Here is an 18,840-nt window from a genome sequence, read left to right as displayed (position 1 = left end):
GGCCCTGGGGGGATGGTGGCACTATGGCTGGACTTACAGTGTGGACAGGGCCTGCGGGGTGTCGAAGGCCCCGGGGGGATGGTGGCGATCTGGCTGGACTTACAGCGTGGACAGGGCCTGCAGGGTGTCGAAGGCCCCGGGCGAGATGGTGGTGATCTGGTTGTCATACAGCGAGAGGAGGCGGACGTTGCGCAGGCCCGTGAAGCTGTCGTTGTGGATGCAGCTGATGCGATTGTTCCTCAGCATCCTGGGGGGGAGCCCACACTGTGCCCTGGGGCTGCCGGCCTAAGGGGTGCTTTGGCCACCACCAGCCAGTTCACAGATTCTCCCCAGGGGGCACTGAGCCCCACACTTGCTCCCCTCCAGACCCTCCTGCCTCAGACATGCCCTCCTCTTCCTCCTGCCGCACCACCCATGCCCTGGACGCCCAGTGCCCCCACCACCACCTCTAGGCCAGGCTCCAAGTCAACACCAGATAGACTTCCCTGAAACCTCACCCTGGTTGCGTCCCTCTTCAGCCTAAAGCCCACAGTAGCCTTCAAACTGCCCACAGAATCACATCATACTCTCCTGTGACCTCCTGGAACCCGTCTAACCCACCCCCGGAGCAGCACCCGCCCCTCCTCTGTCCTGCAGACACGCTACCCCGCTGTGACGCCCTTCTAGAATGGCCGTCCTCATTGGATCTGCAAAAGTCTCTGTTCACCTAAAAACCTGGCTCAAGTCCCCTCCCCAACCGAACCCAAAACCCAAGCCTGACACAGAATAGGCAATTCACAAAATAAATATAAATGGTTTGTGAACAGTCATAAAAAAATGTTCCAACTTACTAGGAATCAAAGACATTTAAGCAATATTACATCTTTGCCTCCCAAACTACAGAATAATTAAAAACATAGTAATAGTAGTAGTCATAGTCATAGTCATAGTCATAGTCATAGTCATAGTCATAGTTGTAGTCATGCTCCAGGGTGGCAAGGGTGTGGGCAAACGGGCACTTTCACACCTGGCTGGCTGGAGAAAGACTTGGCACCTCCCTGGAAGGGACCTGGTGAGAGGCACCCAAACCCCTAAAAGGGCACTTTATGCTTTCACCCAAAATTACATGATAAATATATTAATCACAACATTGCTTATAATTTAAAAATTAGAAATAGCCTACATTTCTAATAATATATCATCATTCAAAATGTTGTAAAAAATTTTTTCATGATTTGTAAAGGTGCTCACATTGTGTTTCAGGAAAAAGCAGGTTACAAAATTAAACATATTATAGGGTCAATTTATTTTTGTTACTCCTCACCCGAGGATATTTTTCCATTCATTTTTAAAGAGTGGAAGGGAGGGAGGGAGAGAGAGAGAAACATTGATGTGAGAGAGACACATTGGTTGCCTCCCACATGACCCCCACCAGGGTCAGGGATTGAACCTGCAACCCAGGTACATACCCTTGACCGGGAATCAAACCCGAGACCCTTTGGTCTACAGGCCGATGCTCTTAACCTCTGAGCCAAACAGGCCAGGGCAATATAGGATCCATTAGAAAGTCTGCATGTATGCATACATGCATACACATATGTGGGTGTGTGTACGTATGTGTACGCAGGTCTACGCACACATGTTGTTTCCACATCGTGGAGGGGTTACGGGTGTTCCTTTTCCTGTGCCTGCACCGTCACGCTCGCTGGCTCTGTCCCAGCACCGGCCCTGCCTCCTCCTCTGCCCTCATCCAAGTCTTCCTCAGAAAGAACCCAAGAGACTGCTGGAAGAGCCCACGGCACCCTCATTCACGAAATACAAGGCGAGCACACACAAAAATGAGGCAGCCCTTGTGAACAGCCTGGCAAAGTGGTCACACTCGGTTCACAAGGGGAAAAGCAAGCTGCAAAATACAGCAAATAAAAATCCCCATTTTGAAAATGAACAAAAGTCCCCAGAGTCCCTGCCTACGTTCACGTACCTTACACAATGTCCACGTGTGCTCAGAAACAGACCTGTAGCACTGCCGCAGGCTGGGCTCTAAAGCCAGGCGGGGCTTCTGGAGCCGTGGTCCCAGCATAGCTACTAGCCACGTGTACATTAGTTAAAATAAAACAAAATTCAAAATGGGGTGCCTCGCTGCACTAGCCACGCCTCAAGTACCCCACAGCCACAGTGCTGTCGTGTCAGCGCAGACGGGACATTCCGTCACTGTGGGACAGGCTAAAGGTCCACAGGGCCATCTAAGGGGCCGGTGCTTCCTGGGCAGAGGGGCTCACTGCACCATTCGAGGAGGGGTCGGTGACCCCCGGATCCTACTGGGTCCTGAAGTCTGGTTAGCTCTGGCTGGGCTCTGGGTCTTGGCATCCCAGAATCCCAGAAATGGTGGGCCATCGCTCCTCCCCATCTACTCCCACCTGAGTCACCTCTGCAATGTCCCCACCACTGGGCCACCCAGCCTCTCCTGCCTGAACTGAACACACTGCAGCCTGACCGCAGGGCAGCGAGAAGGGCCCCCCAGAAGGGCCCGCCTCCCTCCGCCCCCTCACCAGGCATCGACCTCACACCCGGGCAGCGAGGAAACAGGCCTCACCACAATCACCGACACCTGATTACTTGGCCCACTTGGTCCTCAGCTGGCCCCTCCTCCTGCAAGCTGGGGCCAGGGAGAGGGCGTCTCCCACCTCTGTTCCTTTCCCTTTATTTTTTTTATTTTTTATTTTCCCTTTATTTTTTTTTATTTTTTTATCCTCACCCAAGGACAGTTTTGCATTTATCTTCAGATAGAGCAGGAGGGAGAGAGGGAGGAAGTGAGGGAGAGAAACATCAATGTGAGAGAGACACATCGATGTGAGAGGGACACATCGACTGGTTGCCACCCACCCGACCCCAGCTGGGGCCGGGAACAAACTGCAACTGAGGTACATGCTCTTAGTGGGACTCGAACCCGGGTCTCTCTGGTCCGTGGGCCCACTCTCTAACCACTGAGCCGAACCGGCCAGGGCTTTTCCTTTCCCTTTAATGCAGACCCCACACTCTGCCTTTTGCCTGCCTAAGTGCCGCGGTCACGGGCTCCCGGCCCCCACACTCACAGCGTCCTCAAGCCGTCCAGGCCCCGGAACATGCCGCTGCGGATGGACTCCAGCTGGTTGGCGGTCAGGTGCAGCTCGCTCACAGAGGCAGCGCCCTCGAAGGCCCCGTCTTCGATTTCTGACACCTTGTTGTTGCTCAGATTGCTGGGAGAGGAGGTGGCGGGAGGATGGCGGAGCTCGGGATCCCCTCTCCCTGCACCCAGTCCCTGTGCGAGGGCGCCCTGCCCCCGGAGAAGCCCCCACACCCAGACTCTTCCTTCCCCATCCCAGGCTAGTGTCCCGACTGCCACGTCCTGCCAGTGGGTAACTCACATTTTCTTCAGATGGGTGAGTTTCTTAAACATTCCAGTGGCCTCCAGGACGGAAATCTCATTGTTGTTTAATCGTCTGAAAGAGGCAATCGAGGGGACTTATACATCCGTAAATGACAGACATTAAAGTATCTTTCAAAATGAGAATGTTTGGGATTCAAACAAAGGGGACTCCCAGAAGACCATCTGGCAGGCAAACTGGCCTATCAAAGGAGGGCTGGGCAGCGCCGGAGCTGGGAGGGGTAGCTATGCATGGGGGTATTTTTAACACGAAAAATGCCATGAAATTTTACATGCATAGATGACACGTGTGTGGGTATCCATATACATGCACATATATGTGCACCAATTTATATTTTTAGACAGAGAAAAGAAATGCAGGATAGCTTAAGCCCCAACTCGAGCTAATGAAATGATTCCTCCCCAGAATGGCAAAGCATGATTGAGAAAAGGCACCGCTGGTTCAGGCCAGACATCGCTTCAGGAGTGAGCAGCGCTGTGAGGCTGAAGGGGCACAGGGGCTGCTTCCTGCAAAGCCAGCAGCTGCTGTGCTGGGGTCTCCAGTGGTCCCCCAACAGACGGCGACCAGAGGAAAACCGGAGCAGGCCCAGGGAGGGGAGCAGGAGCAGGGGCAGTGAGGGGCGGGGCGGGCCGGGCCTCACAGTTCGGTGGTGGACTGGGGGACGCGCTCAGGGATCTTGGTGAGTTTCAGGCTGGAGCACTCCACCACGCCCGCCTCGCAGCGGCACTTGTGCGGACAGACCACATCGCTGTTGCATTCGCTGTTCAGCTGGTAGTCCTCCGTGCCTGCGGTGAGAGGTAGGGCCAGGGCCGAGGGGTCTGGGGCAGCCTCGGGGCAGGCTGCGGGCAGGCTTGCCCAGCCCAGGGTCTCCCGGGCCCACTCAGCCTGCTGCCCCAGCCCCCAGCCCCCCACTGCCACTGTCCCACCCACACAGCCCTGGCTTCCTCACTCTCCTACCTGGGATGAAGTACTGCTCTTTGGCTGCAAAGGGAAACAGAAACACATGATGCTAGTGGGATTTCCAGGACTTGCAGGAAGAACCCAGGCCCCAGGCCCACTGCCCAGCTGAAGGCACCCCAGGAACCAGGCTGGGGTCCCAGATCCGGCACCAGAGCCCATCTGTCCAGCCCCTGTGTGGAGAAGGCCTTCTAGGGAGCACAGATGTTCCTTGCCCCGGCCAATGCCAGGGGCCACACCACACCCAGTCAAACCTCTCGGGGAGGGCCAAAGCCATGGGAACTCATGTGAAATGGCACAAGACGGGGATGGGGCAGGGAGGCTCAGGCCTCCGGCCAAGATGCAGGCTCACAAACTGACCCACACTGTCCAGATGCTGTTTCTGCCGCCTCTGAGCCTGGAGGGGGCAGCTATGCCACTGAGGAGGGTCCCAGGCCTTCTGAATGTTTTAAACGCCTGAAAGTGGTGGATGAAAGAGAACTGGCCTGGGAGGAGACCTGGGTCCTTGTCTGGGTCCTCCGTCGGGACGTTCAGCCAGCCCTCCCCTCCCTGGCTTCAGTAATACACGGGGTAGGACAGAACACCAGTCAGATCCAGGTCCACAGTTCGGGGCTGACACCCTGGGACATCCTTGCCGGAGCCGCCCAGGAAGCATCGGGGTCCCCGAGCGGACTGCAGGCAGAGGGCGCAGGAGCTACCTGAGCACCGGAACTTCTTGCTCTTGATCTGCCCGATGCGCTTGTTGGCGAGGCGCCCGGGGCTGGCGCAGCGGGCCCCGCTCGTCTCGATGGGGTTGGTGCGCAGGAAGTCCGCCAGCCACTTGAGGTTACAGTCACAGATGAAAGGGTTCTGGGCCAGATGCCTGTCCAAAAGGGCAGATCAGGGATCAGAGCAGGGGCCACAAATCTGTGATGAGGCCTCACTGCTGGCTCTCAGCTTGAAGCCCGGGCCGGATGGCTGGGCGCACCCTCCACCTTCCGAGAAGTCCTGCCACAGCATCACAGTGAGGGGGGGGCTCTGCAGACTCTGGCGCTCCCAGCAGTCCCTGCCACACTCCCTCTGCAAGCCTCCGGTCCCCTCTCCTGCTCTCACCCGTCCCTCCCTCTGCCCTGGGACACTGCACAAAAGCGAAGGAGGCAGAAGCGACCTGGAGCCAGAGCACCCCTATCCGTCCACAGGTGGGTGACAGAACAGGCACTAGAACCCAGGCTGCCTCCTCCTGGCCATTTTACAGGCTGGCCCTGGACACAGGGAGGAAACTGAGGTACATCACTGAAAGGCTACGTATTGGGGGCCACTGCTCTTCTCTTGCCTGGCAGGGTCACCAGCAGGGTAAATGTGGGGAGGGGTAGCTGACAGGAGACCCTGACTGCGGGAGCCCGGCTGCTGCAGCGACCACGTGGCTGCCTTTGCCGTTGGCGCTGACCACTTTGGCAGGCTCGGAGCAACCACATCGGAATCACCCCAGCAGCCAGCTGGCCACCTGTGTCTGGGCCACCCAGCATGGAGTGTGCCCTGCTTTCCAAACCGAGACAGCCAGGGCAAAGGATGGCAGCACCTGCCCTGACTTATCCCTGCGAGCCGAGGCTTCTGGATGGAAATGCAGGGAGACGGGCAGGAGGCAGCTCCGAGGACTCACCAGGCCGTGGCCACTTTTCCTCCACCGACTGCTCTCAGTGCAGGCACCTACTTGTTGGCGTCAGCCCTGCACCATGCTGGAGCTCAGAGCAACCCAGGCAGAGGCACGACCCTGCCCAGAGTCTGCACCCAGCTCAGCTCAGCCCGCGGCTCTCTCTGGGCTCTGCCCTATGGCCTCTGGTCAGAGCTGTCCCTGCCCAGCTGTCCCTGCCCAGCCGTCCCTGCCTCTCCTCTTTGCTGAGCCCTCCGCTTTCCTGCCTGAGTCCTGGCTCCTTACAGCTCCACCAGGCGGGCCAGGCCCCTCCCCCACTTCTGTATCCAGTTGGACATTAGTTTCCCAGTTGACACTGTCCATTTGCACAGAGAAGACCAGTTTGCTGACTGCCCACGGCAGAGTTTGTAGCTTATGTAAAATGCACTGGATGCAGGGACTGTTCCAGGATCCTCCGGCCGCCCACCCACATCCAGCTGCGCCTCAGTGCCTGGCCTCTGCCTGGGCTAATTGCTGCCCTTTATCACAATCTGAGCAGAAAACTGTTTAAAATCAACTCAATTATGTTGCTTAGGCATGTTCAAGGGGTACAGAGTAGAATATATGCTTTTTAAGAGCAGGCCATGTGCGTTAAAACCAACTATAAAACTTGAACCACTAAAACCAGCTATAAAATTTGAACCACCACCCACAGAGGCAAGTGACCTCTGTACAAACTTAAGTATTTGTCACAAATTAAAATTTTTAACAAAATTGAAAATTAGCAGAGGGCATGGAGCTGGGGAGGGGAAACGCTCAGAAGGAAGAGACATTCCGTTGGGGAAGTTAGTCATAGTAAAGGCACACCCAGCAACGTGCCCACGCGTGGCCATGCGGTCATCTCTGTGAACGCCTCTGACACTGGAAGGTGGACGGGAGGACGGCCTCTGCGTGTCTTTCTTGAAAGGCGCATTAGGAAGTTACAACTCAAAATCTTTGGGGCCAGGACTCACCCTCATTAGTCAAATTAAACCCACAACGAGACACCACGAGGATAAAAAGATGAACATTGTGTTGGCAAAGACGTAGAGAAACTGAGCCCCTATGACACCGCTAGCAGGAGTGTACGCTGGTGCAGCCACTTTGGAAAACAGAGGCAGTTTCTTAAAAAGTTAAACATAAATTTCCCGCGTGGCCCCGAAATGCCAAGAGAAATGAAAACATGTCCACACAAAGATCTGTAAGTGAATTTTCATAGCAGCGTTACCCAGAATGGATATCCAAATAAATGTCCATCCACCAGCGTGAATAAACAAAATGTGGTCTATCCATACTATGGGAAATTATTGGCAATAAAAGGAAACAAAGTAATGATACATGCTGCAATATGGATGAACCTGGAAAACGTTAAGCTAAGCAAAAGAAATCAGTCACAAAAGATGATACATTGTCTGAGTCCGTTTTTATGAAATGTCCAGAAAAAGCAAATTTATAGAGACAGAAATCTTATTAGTGGTTGCCTGGGGATGGGCTGGGAATAGGGATTGATTGTAAATGGGCACAAGGGATTTGGAGGGTGATGAAAATGTTTTAAAATTGGAATTGTGATGATAGCTGAACCATTGCAAATTGACTAAAAATCACTGAATTGTACACTTAGAATAGGTGATTACCTAGTATGCAAGTTAAAGCTATTAAAAAATGTGTCTAATCTCCGGGGCAAGTAACACCGCAGCAGAACCAATGCCGGGCTGCAGGCACTCGGCCGCAGGCCTCAGAGCTGCAGACAAATCAAGCAAGATGTGCTGAGTTTAAATCTGCTCAGGTCTGACATAAGACTCGGTGCAGGGGTTTAACCATCCGAGGTTCAAACAGGAATGTCTGTACCTTAGATTTGTGTTTCTTTTATTCTTGTTTCAAACTGTACTTCAGTTGTGAATAGGTGACAGTTGTTCATGAAAGTTTAGTTTTATTTTACAGCGTTAAATAGTTAGGTCAACTCTCTCTTTTTAAATTGATTTAAGAGAGAGAGAGAGAGAAGCATCGATTGATTGCCTCCCACATGTGCCCCCGTCAGGTATCAAACCTGCAACCTAAGCATGTACCCTGACCAGGAATCGAACCCAAGACCTTCCAGTGCACAGGACGGCACTCCAACCAACTGAGCCACACTGGCCAGGGCATGAGGTCTGTTCTCATAACTGAGGGGAAGGTTACTACTTTCTCAGTGATGCTAAAGAGAGAGATGCCTGGGGCCAAATCCTTGCTTTTGTTGGGGTGTCACAGGGGAGTCACATAACCTACCTCTGCCTCAGTTTCCTTACAAAAGTAAAGTCAGGTATTATAGCACCCACTTCCATAGACCACTGTAAGTATTAAGTGAGATCATACATGTAGAGAACAGTGGCCTGGCTTTTAGCCAGGGCTCAATAAACAGCGGTGACAGTTGTTATCAATATTACTACTGTTATACATTGTATGACATATGATATGTGATATGTAATAATAATGTATACTATATAACACATCTTGCCCATGGGAAGCCTTCTTGTTTTAACATTCTGCCCCAGCTCTGTGCCCACGACCATCCTGGTGGCAGTGGCCAAGGCTCAGTGTGGGGTCTGGAGGGTTCAAACACTCTGAAATCCAGCCAGGTAAACAGACAGGCAGAGGCCACCCTCAGTGAGCGCATCTGTTTGATGGATTCACTCTCCTCCCACTTTGAGAGGGAGACAGCGTCCACGTGCCCTGGGTGCACCCCCACCCCATGTTTTCCTGGCCTTGCAGTCTTAGTGCATTTCTCTGGAACATTCCAGCAGCTGTGTAATGTAATCCACCTTGCCCGTGTCTGCCAGCAACCTCTAATTTCACATACTTGGCAAGATTTCCCCACGGTGCACCATCCTCCTCTCCTCGGCTATCAGGAAATTAATTAGCAGGAGTGGGCTGCAGGCGGGTTCATGGGCTTTAATGAGTTTGTCTTCGCGGCTGACACCCCTGCTGATGTGCAGAGTCCCCGGGGAGCAGGGGCTGCACCTACTCCAGCACTCTGTGCAGATACTATCTGAGGGAAAGCACCAGAGAGCGGATAAGCACTGTGGCAGGGATGGCAATGCCTACATGGCTCTGACAATATTAATAATAAATGCCCATTAAGCACATACCATCGGACCCACGGCTCAAAACATCCAGTCAAACTACAGGGCCTGGAATTAAAGATGCAGAATGCAGGACACCACAGAAGTGCTTAAGTTTAACCAAACAGTGGGTGACAAGAAATTCCCCTACACAGGAGCATTCCAGCTAAAACATAGGACTCTTCCAAAAAGCAAACCACACCGCATTATCAAATGAAGAACGAATGTTACAATTCAAATATCACCATTTCAGGACCCCTAATGAATGAGTGAGCCCAGGCATTAAGATCAATGGCTGTGTTCATTACAAAACAGAGGCAACCAGACATCACGTGCCTCCTGATGAAAGTTCGACATCCTACCTATCAAGTCATCTTGCCAAAAAACCGGAACCTGACTAAGTTCCTAGATGTGAATTTCTATCTGCAGGACGGAGAGAGACAGAGGAGGGCATGAAACTACGCCACAGGGGACGTGGTCGGGAAAGTCACACTGGGGGAACTCCACAGAACCAAAAATGCAGCGTCTTCAACAAATAAATTGCAAGGGAAAAGGAGATTGAGCGAGCACGTATAGATTAAAAACAATGTCAGGGATACATCAACCAATACTAGCCGACTGCATTGCACGGGCCTAATTTGAATCCTAATTCAAACAAATTATTTTTTAAATTGTGTAACATCAGATACTTGGAAATTCAAACAGTAATTAGATTGTTGATGATGTTAAGGAATTGTTATATTTTTAGATATAAAAAATAGTGTTCTGGTTGTGTTTTTGAAGAATCTGTGCCTCATGCATATGTATGAGGTCCGTGTAGACAGACAACAAATGGTACCTGAGAGGCGTGGAGGAGGGGCGCGTACGTGAAGCGAGACTGGCCAAGAGTTAGATCTGGGTGAGGGGTACTAAGAGGGTCGCTGCACAGTTTTTAATACACTTGTAACATTCTACAATTAAAGATTAAATCAAATTCCTAGTGCTGTTGCTCTCTAAGTTTTCATTTATAATTGTCATGGCCATTACTAGACTTCCTCTGATTTAGGACATTATCAACCGCAAGATGTACTATTACTCTATGTATCAAGGAAGAACAAAATGTTGTCAATTAAATGATATGCTGTCAATGAGAAAATGCATCCCAATTTCAGAGCTGTTAATGTGGAAACATTCGTCTTAGAATCAATGGGCATTATTATTATTAGCTGTAGCTGGCCCTTAAGAAGCGTTTACTCCGAGCTAAGCTCTGTATAAATATCTTCTTAAATCTCGTAACAACCCTATGAAGAAGATGATATCCTCATTTTATGAATGAGTATACTGAGGCCCAGAGAAGCAAATTAACTTGCTCAGGGTCACACAGCCAATATGAGGCACAGCTGGGATTTGAATCCAAGATTGTCTAACCTAGAGCCTGCGCTCTTTCCTCCATAAGAGACCATTCCGGTGAGCAAAGGGCACAGGGCAAGACAGTAGCCTGTACCAGGAGGCTGTTACCCCCCAGTAGGTCCACCTGCTGGGGCAGAGGGGAGGAGGGCGAGGCCACTCACAGGGTCTGGATGGCTCGCAGGGAAGTGAAGGTGCCCTTGGCGAGACTCTGGATCTTGTTGTCATACAAGGAGAGAAGCGAGAGGTTCTGCAGGTCCTGGAAGGCGTCAGGCCGGATGCAGTTGATCTTGTTGGCGTTCAGAAGCCTGTGGGCAGAACCAGGCCAGGTGGTGAGGGGAGGGGCACAGCATCAGACTCATCAACATGTCCTGGGCACCTCCCTAGGCGCGGAGCAGGCACAGGGGATCTGGCCCTCTGGGTGCCCACCCCACACAGAGGAGCTGAGAACTCTGCCTGCCGTCTCCGTGCACAGGAAACTGCTAGAGGTGCCCCTGACACTCTTGGAATCAGAGACCACAGTGGCAAAGCCACCTCCCAAAGGCATCTGGGAGGCTCCCCCTCCTTCCCCAAGTTCCTCTGGGTTCCCCAGGCAGCTGAGATGGATGGAGCATTTGGGTTTTGTGCCTCCCGGGTCCTCAGAGAGAACCTGTGCTTGAAGTCTCATGGTTCAAGGAGGCTGGGCTGGGCCTGGGTGGCCCCTGCGGAGATATCTCTCCGGCCACGCTGACCTCCTCAGGAAGAGGCTGCACTCGGGAGCCTCTCAGTGCAAGCCTCCTGAGATCAGCTCTGAGTCGCCTCCCTCCCTCCAGCTTCTGCAGAACCCCAAAGCCTCCCACAGCCCTGCCATGTCTGCCATCCTCCGAGCTCTTTGTCTCAGGTGAGTCCCACACCCCAAAGAGGTCGAAAAGGCCAGAGGAATACTGGCTCCCTCCCAGCTCCGCCCAAGCACACCGTCCATGGGTCCTTACAGCAGCTGCAGGGTGTACAGGCCTCCAAACACACCCCGGGGGAGGTCTGTGATCTTGTTTCCATAGAGGACCCTGGAGAAAAGACCCAGAGAGGGAGAGTTAGAGGACAGCCCCCAGGCTGGGCACCACCGCGGGAGGTTTGTTGTAACAAGTTGCCAGCAGATGGCGGTAAAATGGTTAAGAAAGAGTCGCCAGTGGACTGCAGGTGGCCGTCACCCCATTACTGCAGGCACAGTCCTCACTCCCTGCCTCACACGCGGATCCTAGAGAAGCCTGCAAACGGGGCCTTTTGGGGAACCTCATGGGAGATTAACCTGCTCTGGGATCCAAAAGGCGACCGTTCAAAGGAGAGAAATCTCATGGGCAGGAATAGTTAACACAGGACCTCTGGCATGTCAGGCAAGTCTGCCCAGCATGGATAAAACACCAGGAAGGAACAGACCAACGCGTTAGCTGTGCTGAGATCTGGGTGGTGGGATTCAAGTGGGTATTTATTTATTTATTTATTTATCCTCACCCGAGGACATTTTTCCATTTTTTGTACAGATAGAGTGGGAGGGAGAGAGAGAGAGAAACATTGACGTGAAAGGGACACATCGAGTGGCTGCCACCCACACGACCAACCAGAGCCGGGGACAAACTGCAACTGAAGTACATGCCCTTAGCGGGAACCGAACCTGGGTCTCTCCGGACCGCAGGCCGATGCTCTAACTGCTGAGCCAAACCGGCCAGGGCTCAAGTGGGTTTTTAGAATCGGGTATTTTCAGTTCCGTACATTGAGCATGAATTCCGTATAATAAGAAAAAACCAGAGGCTCAAAAAAGATATGCAGGCGGGAATGGGTTCCGGCAGACAACGGAAGAATGAAGGGGGCTTGGGGAGTGGGGCGTATTTTACTCTCAATATCACAAGCAGACCCCACCCCACCCTGATATATTCAGTCTGAGCTAAAACAGTGTGTGCTGTCTCTTCAAACAGCTTCCAGCTCATTCCCGGAGGAGGGCACACAGGAGCAAAGTGTGGGATCAGGGGGTCCGGGTTGGGGGTGCAGGGAGCCCCAGTGTGGCTTGAGTGAAGGAAACAAACGGGACAGAAGCTTGGATGTCACCCATCGAGCACCAGGTTCCCATTTGGAAAGGTCTCTCAGTCTGCTGTGTGGAGAATGGAGTGGAGGGGCAGGAGCTGATGCAGGAAGTCAAGGTTGGGAGACACTGTCAGTGAGACCTGTTTGCACGACCTCAGCACAAAAGCTCCCATGTGATGAGGAGAAGGCTGTGACAGGAACCCATGAGCAACCCACTTAGATGGGTCACTGTCACGTCCAGTTTAGAAGGAGATTCGTTCACACCTCGGAGGAAGAGCCCTGCACTCTGGCAGGCCACCTCCGGGGTCTGATCTCAGCCCACGACAGCGGCCCATCACCAGGCAGTCACGTACCGCTGTGCATGTCGGACACTGCTCAGCCTAAGCAGTCCGTTCTCAAGAGCCCAACCTCGGACTCCAACCTCGGAGAGGGTGCGCACAGAAGGCATGACCTCGCCACCTCCTGCACTCACCGGTGGGGGGTCCCAGCCTATTCCACTTCCCAGGACCCTGGTCTACCTGAGACGTGTCCATGCTGCAAGGGACAGACAAAAACACTAGTCCTAAAAGTAATGAAAGGCCCCTACCAGCAGGGAGCTCACCTGCCTACAGGGCCCCCGAGTGCACCCTCAGATGGGGGGGGCTCGGTACACAGGGGAGTAGGGGGGTGACCAGGGTTCCAGGAAAAAAAGAGATGAAGTAACACTTCTGCGATGAATTATTTGTGGTGTTGCTAAATTTAGTTTTTATTTTTCCGAGATGAGTTTTTGATGCTGCACAATGCTTCGCAGATTGACAGATTCCCCACCCCACTCCCCATAAATCCTTGAGAAAGGGAAATACTGGGGAGGGATAGAGGAAAACGTTGTCTTCACATCACCCGCCACAACTTGAGGTTGGAGGATGTTTGGGATGGAGGATACAGGTGTGGCAGATGTCACAGCTGGAGCTGGTGTTGCTGCCATTGTAGGAGACCTGGGGAAGGCTCAGGAGCATGAACTGCTGGGCCTTGTGGGGAGGCAGGGCTACCACAAAAGCTGGGCTGAGTCAGAAGACTGCCACAAAGAACGCTGGGAAAATCCACACTGTGGTAGGGAAAGCATCGCAGTTGCTAGGGCAACAGCTCTGCCTAGATTTTCTATGCACTCAGTTCTTGATTCCCCCCTCCCCTCCCAGCTGCAGAGGGTCCACCAGCGAGGAAGGGGGTGCTGGGCAAGCAACCCTGGACTTTGCAGCCAAAGGGAAACCCAGTGAGGCTGGGGTGGGCGGGGACTGTGCTCTCCCTCCAGCGCCCACCAGTGTGGCCTCGGGCCCTGTTGGCTTCTTTGGGGGGACACCCTAGACCCCTGCAGGAGCCCTGGTGCTGCTACTCACAGCGAGTTCAGAGAGCGGAGGCCCTGGAAGGCATCAGGCGCAATCTCTGCAATCTGGTTGTTGCTCAGGTCTCTGCACGGGGAGCAGGAGAGAGGGCGGCTGAATGGCTGAATCCCTCAGTGGCCACCAAGCCCTGCCTGGTCCCCTCTACCGCCCAGATGCCATGGCACAGCAGGGGCTTCTTTGAATTTAGAAAGATGAGGGGACCATTCTCCCATCCATCAGAAAAACCCGTGGCCACTCCCTCTCTGTGCGGTCCCAGAGCCGTGCACGGGCAGGACACTCCAGCCTTGGTCCATTTTTGACAAAGCTTTCCCCACCTCCCAGAAGTCCCCGACATCCCCTCTTATGACCACGGTGGCTCCTACTGGTGCCCAAGCTGAAATGGGAGGCTGACTGTTTGGTCATATAACCAGATTTGGGCTCAACAGTTAGACCTCAGGACAACCCTGCAAGGAGGTCACACCACTGTCATCCCCACATCACAGACGAGCCACCTCAGGAGAGGAACGCCAGGCAGCCATCGGAGGCAGAGCCAGGGCCTGCGGGCTGTGGCGTCCGTGCTGACTCAGGAAGCCGCGGGAGCCACTCACATCCTGCGCAGCTTTCTGTAGGGAGAAAAGGCTCCCGGGGGGATGGACTTGATTCCGTTGAGCTCCAGGCGGCTGCAGAGAGAGAACACAGAGGAGGCTCCGGGTCAGGTCACCCCAGTCTGGGCTACTGCCTGCTGGGCTCACCTGCCCAAACCAGGTCCTTTGTCCCCCTGTCCCGCCCACTGTCTGGAGCCGGTGGGCTGGCACAGGCAGAGAAAAGGGGCTGCCATGGCGGAAAGGGCCCTCGAATGATGCTAATACTAAGAAACCAATTCTAGCGCACTCAGCCGGGCTGGACCGATGACCATGGAGGAACAGCCCTGCCCGGCCCTCCCGAGCTGCCCAGCCTCGGGCCGAGAGCTCAGCCCCAGCAGACTGACCTCCACTCGCACTGAAGGGCCCTGGGGCAGCGCTGGCCCACCCCAGGGCCTGCGCCCTGCCCTGTACTCACATCTCCGTCATGGTCTCGGGCAGGTTGGCAGGGATGGCAGTGAGGCCTTTGCCACGACAGTCCACAATGCCGTTGCTGCAGGTGCACATGGCCGGGCAGGAGCCGGAGGAGAGGGTGCATGAGGGCACGTGCCCTGCCTCCCCCTGGCCTGTGGAAACAGTGCGCTGTGACCTCGGGGCGTCCCTGTCAGCACCTCCCCCCTGAGGCACACTGGTAAGTAGGATCAGGGCACACGGCGTTTCCCTGGATGAGGATGACGCAGGGAGCACCAAGGACTCCGATGGGACTCTGGCACTGGCACGTAGAGGTACTTGTTAGGTGTTTGCCGAACTTGAATCTGAACCTCACTGTGCCGCACGAGAGTGATGCTCACGCTGGGAAAGCCTAGCCCAATTCTGAAGCTACAGGCTCTGCCCAAGTCACTGTCCACCACCGGAGGGTGACCAGGGCGGCGTCTGTGGGCACTCACTCTGCCGCATGCTGTGACAAGTGGTGTGACAGTCTCTCCTTCAATCCCTCTGCTCGACCTAGGAGCAGCAGGGTGCTGTGGTGGCCATTTTACAGGTGAGAAAATAGCCTTTGATATTAACTAATTTGTGGAAAATCACACAGCTCATAGGTGCTGAAACCAGGATGAATCCCAGTGTCTGATAAATTACTTTAATTGAAGTATAAGTTATTTATTTTTATTTTTTTAGAGAGACAGGAAGGGCGAGAGAGAGAGACAGAAACATCGATATGAGAAACATTGATCAGCTGCCCCCTGCACGCCCCCTGCTGGGGATCAAGCCCACAATCTGGGCATGTGCCCTGACTGGGAATCAAACTGGGACCTCTCAGTCCATGGGATGATGCTCAATCCACTGAGCCACACTGGCCGGGCATAACTGAAGTATAAAGTTATATAGAGTGTACTGTATTAAATGTATAGCTGGCTGATTTGTACACATGCCATAAGTCTTATGGATACACCCACAGAACTGTCCCCCAAACATGGAACATTTCTGTCACCCAAGAAGTCTTATCTGCCCCTTGCCCAAGGTCACCATTGTTCTGCTGGTTTGCGGACTTCACATAACTGAAATCAGACAGCAGCTTCTTTTGCTCAATATAAAATCTCTGAGGTTCGCACATGTCGTGTGTGTAGCATAGCTTGTCCTTTTTTAATGCTGACTACCGTCCTATTGAATAGATAAGTCGTAATTAGTGACCCCACTCTCTTGTTGGCGGACATGTGGGTTGCCTCCAGCTGTGGGCTATTATGAAGAAAGCTGCCCTGGGCATCCTTGCACACATGTGTTTGCAGAGCATGTGCACATACCTAGCAGGAGCTGCAGGGTCACGGGCAGACATATGCTGGGCTTTCGTGGATTCTGCTGAGCAGCTGTGCGCAGTGGCAGAGCCAACTGACACTCCCACCAGCATTTCTACCTCGAGCCCTTTCCTTGGCTCCCCGAGGGGCGGGTGCCAAGAGCAAAGGAAACAAAGCTATGAGGACTTCTGACAAACTGTGAAAGTTTCCTTCTCAGGAGAGGGGCTGCAGGGTGAACAGACTCTGGGGCGTGGGGGATAAATGCCTGAATATAGAAACCATTCTAAGTGCAAAGAAAAAGGTTTCATTTCAACGTAAGAATTGTGCAAGTGAATTATCCATCCCTCTTCTAGAACCTGGGGCCGCTGTAACTACTCAGAGGATCAGCATCAGCCCTGGCTCTCCTCACACATGAGTACATGCCCCTGTGTGCACACACGCTCACACGCTCACACACTCCCACACAACAGTCACACACTTCCTCCTCTCTCCACATGCACCCTCACACAGACTGCTCACACACTTACAGACTGCCACACACTTCCTCTCTCCACATGCACCCTCATGCTCAGTCACAGTCACACAGACACACTCACACAGACATGCTCACACACACACACTCATGTTCTCACACACACTCATGTTCACACACACACTCACACTCTTGTACACACACTCATGTTCTCACACACACTCATGTTCACACACACACTCACACTCTTGTACACACTCATATGCTCATGCTCTTGTACATACACTCGCACACTCACACTCACACTCACACACTCACGGACCCACAGCAGTCTGGCTCAGGTGCTGCCAGCGCTGTGGGCAGACGAGCGCAGAGAGGAGGACGCGGGCCCGCTCGATGCTTCTGGCTCAGAGCTCGGCGGGCTGGCAGGCTGAGTCCACAGGTTCGGGAGAAGTGGGCCAGCCCTCATCCTCTGTTGTAAATCTGAGAACCGCTCATTCACTCAGCAAATGTTTCTTGAGCATCTCTCTGTGCTAAGCACAAGCAAAGTCCTGGGGATTTGGCCAGAAACCACGACTGCACATTCCATGAGCTCACAGAGCTTACAGTCTGCAGGGACCCCCCCCCCCCCCAGGGTCAGAGGACAAGGCAGGAAGGTGTGCCAACAGGTACACCCTGGAGAAGCCTGGGGTGGGAGGCACCTGCTCCAGGAAGGGGCCGGGCCCAGCTGGGACAGGCTGAGTGAAGAGGCCTAGTGGTGGCAGGGGGAGGGGGAGGCTGAGATGACCCTGCTCCGGCCTTGCAGAGCTCGAGGGCAGTTTGGATTCTCCCAGGAGCACTCGGGGGCCGGTGAGTACGAGGCAGCAGTGACCTGCCCAGACTTGTGGGTCCTTAGGTCTTTCTGGCTGCAGTATGGAGATCAAAGGGGCCAGAAAGGAAGTGGACTCGAGTCCACCTCATCTCAAGCTGAGGCCAATTCAATGACTTTCAAGGTAGCAGGGGTGAGGCAATCACGGGAGGGAAGAAGTGGTAGGAGGAGGAGGCACGGGGGGACAGAAGGGGACAGTGGAGCAGGAGACAATGAGGGGACAGAAAGAGGATGGGTGGGGTAGGAGGGACAAAGGCAAGAGGAGATACCTGGAGACAAGGTGATAGGTGAGAACAGGAGAGAATGGCCAGACGGGAGGGGGAGAGGGATGGGTGGACACAGGAGATGACAGATAAGAACAGGCTGTGACGAGTAGGGACAGGAGGTGATGGATAAGGACAGGAAGTGATGGATGGGGACAGAAAACAGTGGGTGAGGACAGGAGATAGCGGGTGGTCCAAAAGGTGATAGATGAGGAGAGGTGATGGGCAGCGAGGACAGGAGGTGATGGATGAGGAGAAGAGGTGACGGGTGGGCCAGATGTTAATGTGTGGTGGTGACAGGAAGTAATGGAAAGGAACAAGATGGGGGCCGCGGGAGGCAGGTGACGGGCAGTCGAGAGCCCCAGCAGGCCTGCACCCACCTGAGCAGCTGAACTCGCTCTTCTGGACCTCAGCCACGTTGAGGCCGCGCAGGCTGGCGGGGCCCGAGCACTGGGTGAAGAGCCCGATGGTGGGCCTCTGCCTCAGCCATTGCGAGAGCCAGGCCAGGTGGCAGTCACAGAACAGGTGGTTGGAGTGCAGGCGGCTGCAGGGGGACAGGGCCACTCATAACCCACCTGACCCAGCCAAAGAGTGGGCACCCCTCTACCCAGGGGGTCCGAGCCCCGTGCTGCACTTGACCCGAGCACAGTTAGCCGCAGCTCCAACTCGGGGACTATCCAAGGCAGCAGGGAAACCCCCAGCAACTGCCCCTTTGTCTCAGGTGCTCGGGGCTCCCCCTCGGCTGGGTTTTGTCCAGCTCATGTCGATTCACCTCCCTGAACTCAAACAGACCCACTGCCCCAAGTCACATAACTCCTTTTCAAACACAAAAAGAAATCATTGGTTTTCCAAGGAAGAATCAAATATAAGTGACATTCAACATCCTTCCATTTTAGATGACCTCCCCTGACTCCAGCCCCAATAGGCCACCCTGGGGGGCACGGGATGCAGAGAAGGCAC

General features: G+C 53.9%; 1 protein-coding gene across 1 annotated transcript in view; it reads right to left on the bottom strand.

The window, feature by feature from the left end:
* The window catches only part of SLIT1 (slit guidance ligand 1), a 160,323-nt gene that overhangs the window by 33,528 nt on the left and 107,955 nt on the right, over positions 1–18,840 (bottom strand). Inside the window, exons 8-19 of the mRNA XM_036264940.1 lie at positions 18,261–18,424; positions 14,966–15,113; positions 14,515–14,586; positions 13,922–13,993; positions 11,465–11,536; positions 10,658–10,801; positions 5,060–5,223; positions 4,362–4,385; positions 4,045–4,189; positions 3,384–3,458; positions 3,072–3,215; positions 104–247 (exon numbers count right to left, since the gene is read on the bottom strand). Coding sequence (XP_036120833.1) covers positions 104–247; positions 3,072–3,215; positions 3,384–3,458; positions 4,045–4,189; positions 4,362–4,385; positions 5,060–5,223; positions 10,658–10,801; positions 11,465–11,536; positions 13,922–13,993; positions 14,515–14,586; positions 14,966–15,113; positions 18,261–18,424 — 1,368 coding nt within the window. The remainder of the gene's footprint in view (positions 1–103; positions 248–3,071; positions 3,216–3,383; positions 3,459–4,044; positions 4,190–4,361; positions 4,386–5,059; positions 5,224–10,657; positions 10,802–11,464; positions 11,537–13,921; positions 13,994–14,514; positions 14,587–14,965; positions 15,114–18,260; positions 18,425–18,840) is intronic.

Source organism: Molossus molossus, unplaced genomic scaffold, assembly GCF_014108415.1.
Source record: "Molossus molossus isolate mMolMol1 unplaced genomic scaffold, mMolMol1.p scaffold_m16_p_17, whole genome shotgun sequence".
NCBI lineage: Eukaryota > Metazoa > Chordata > Mammalia > Chiroptera > Molossidae > Molossus > Molossus molossus.
This window is presented reverse-complemented; position numbering and strand designations above follow the sequence as displayed.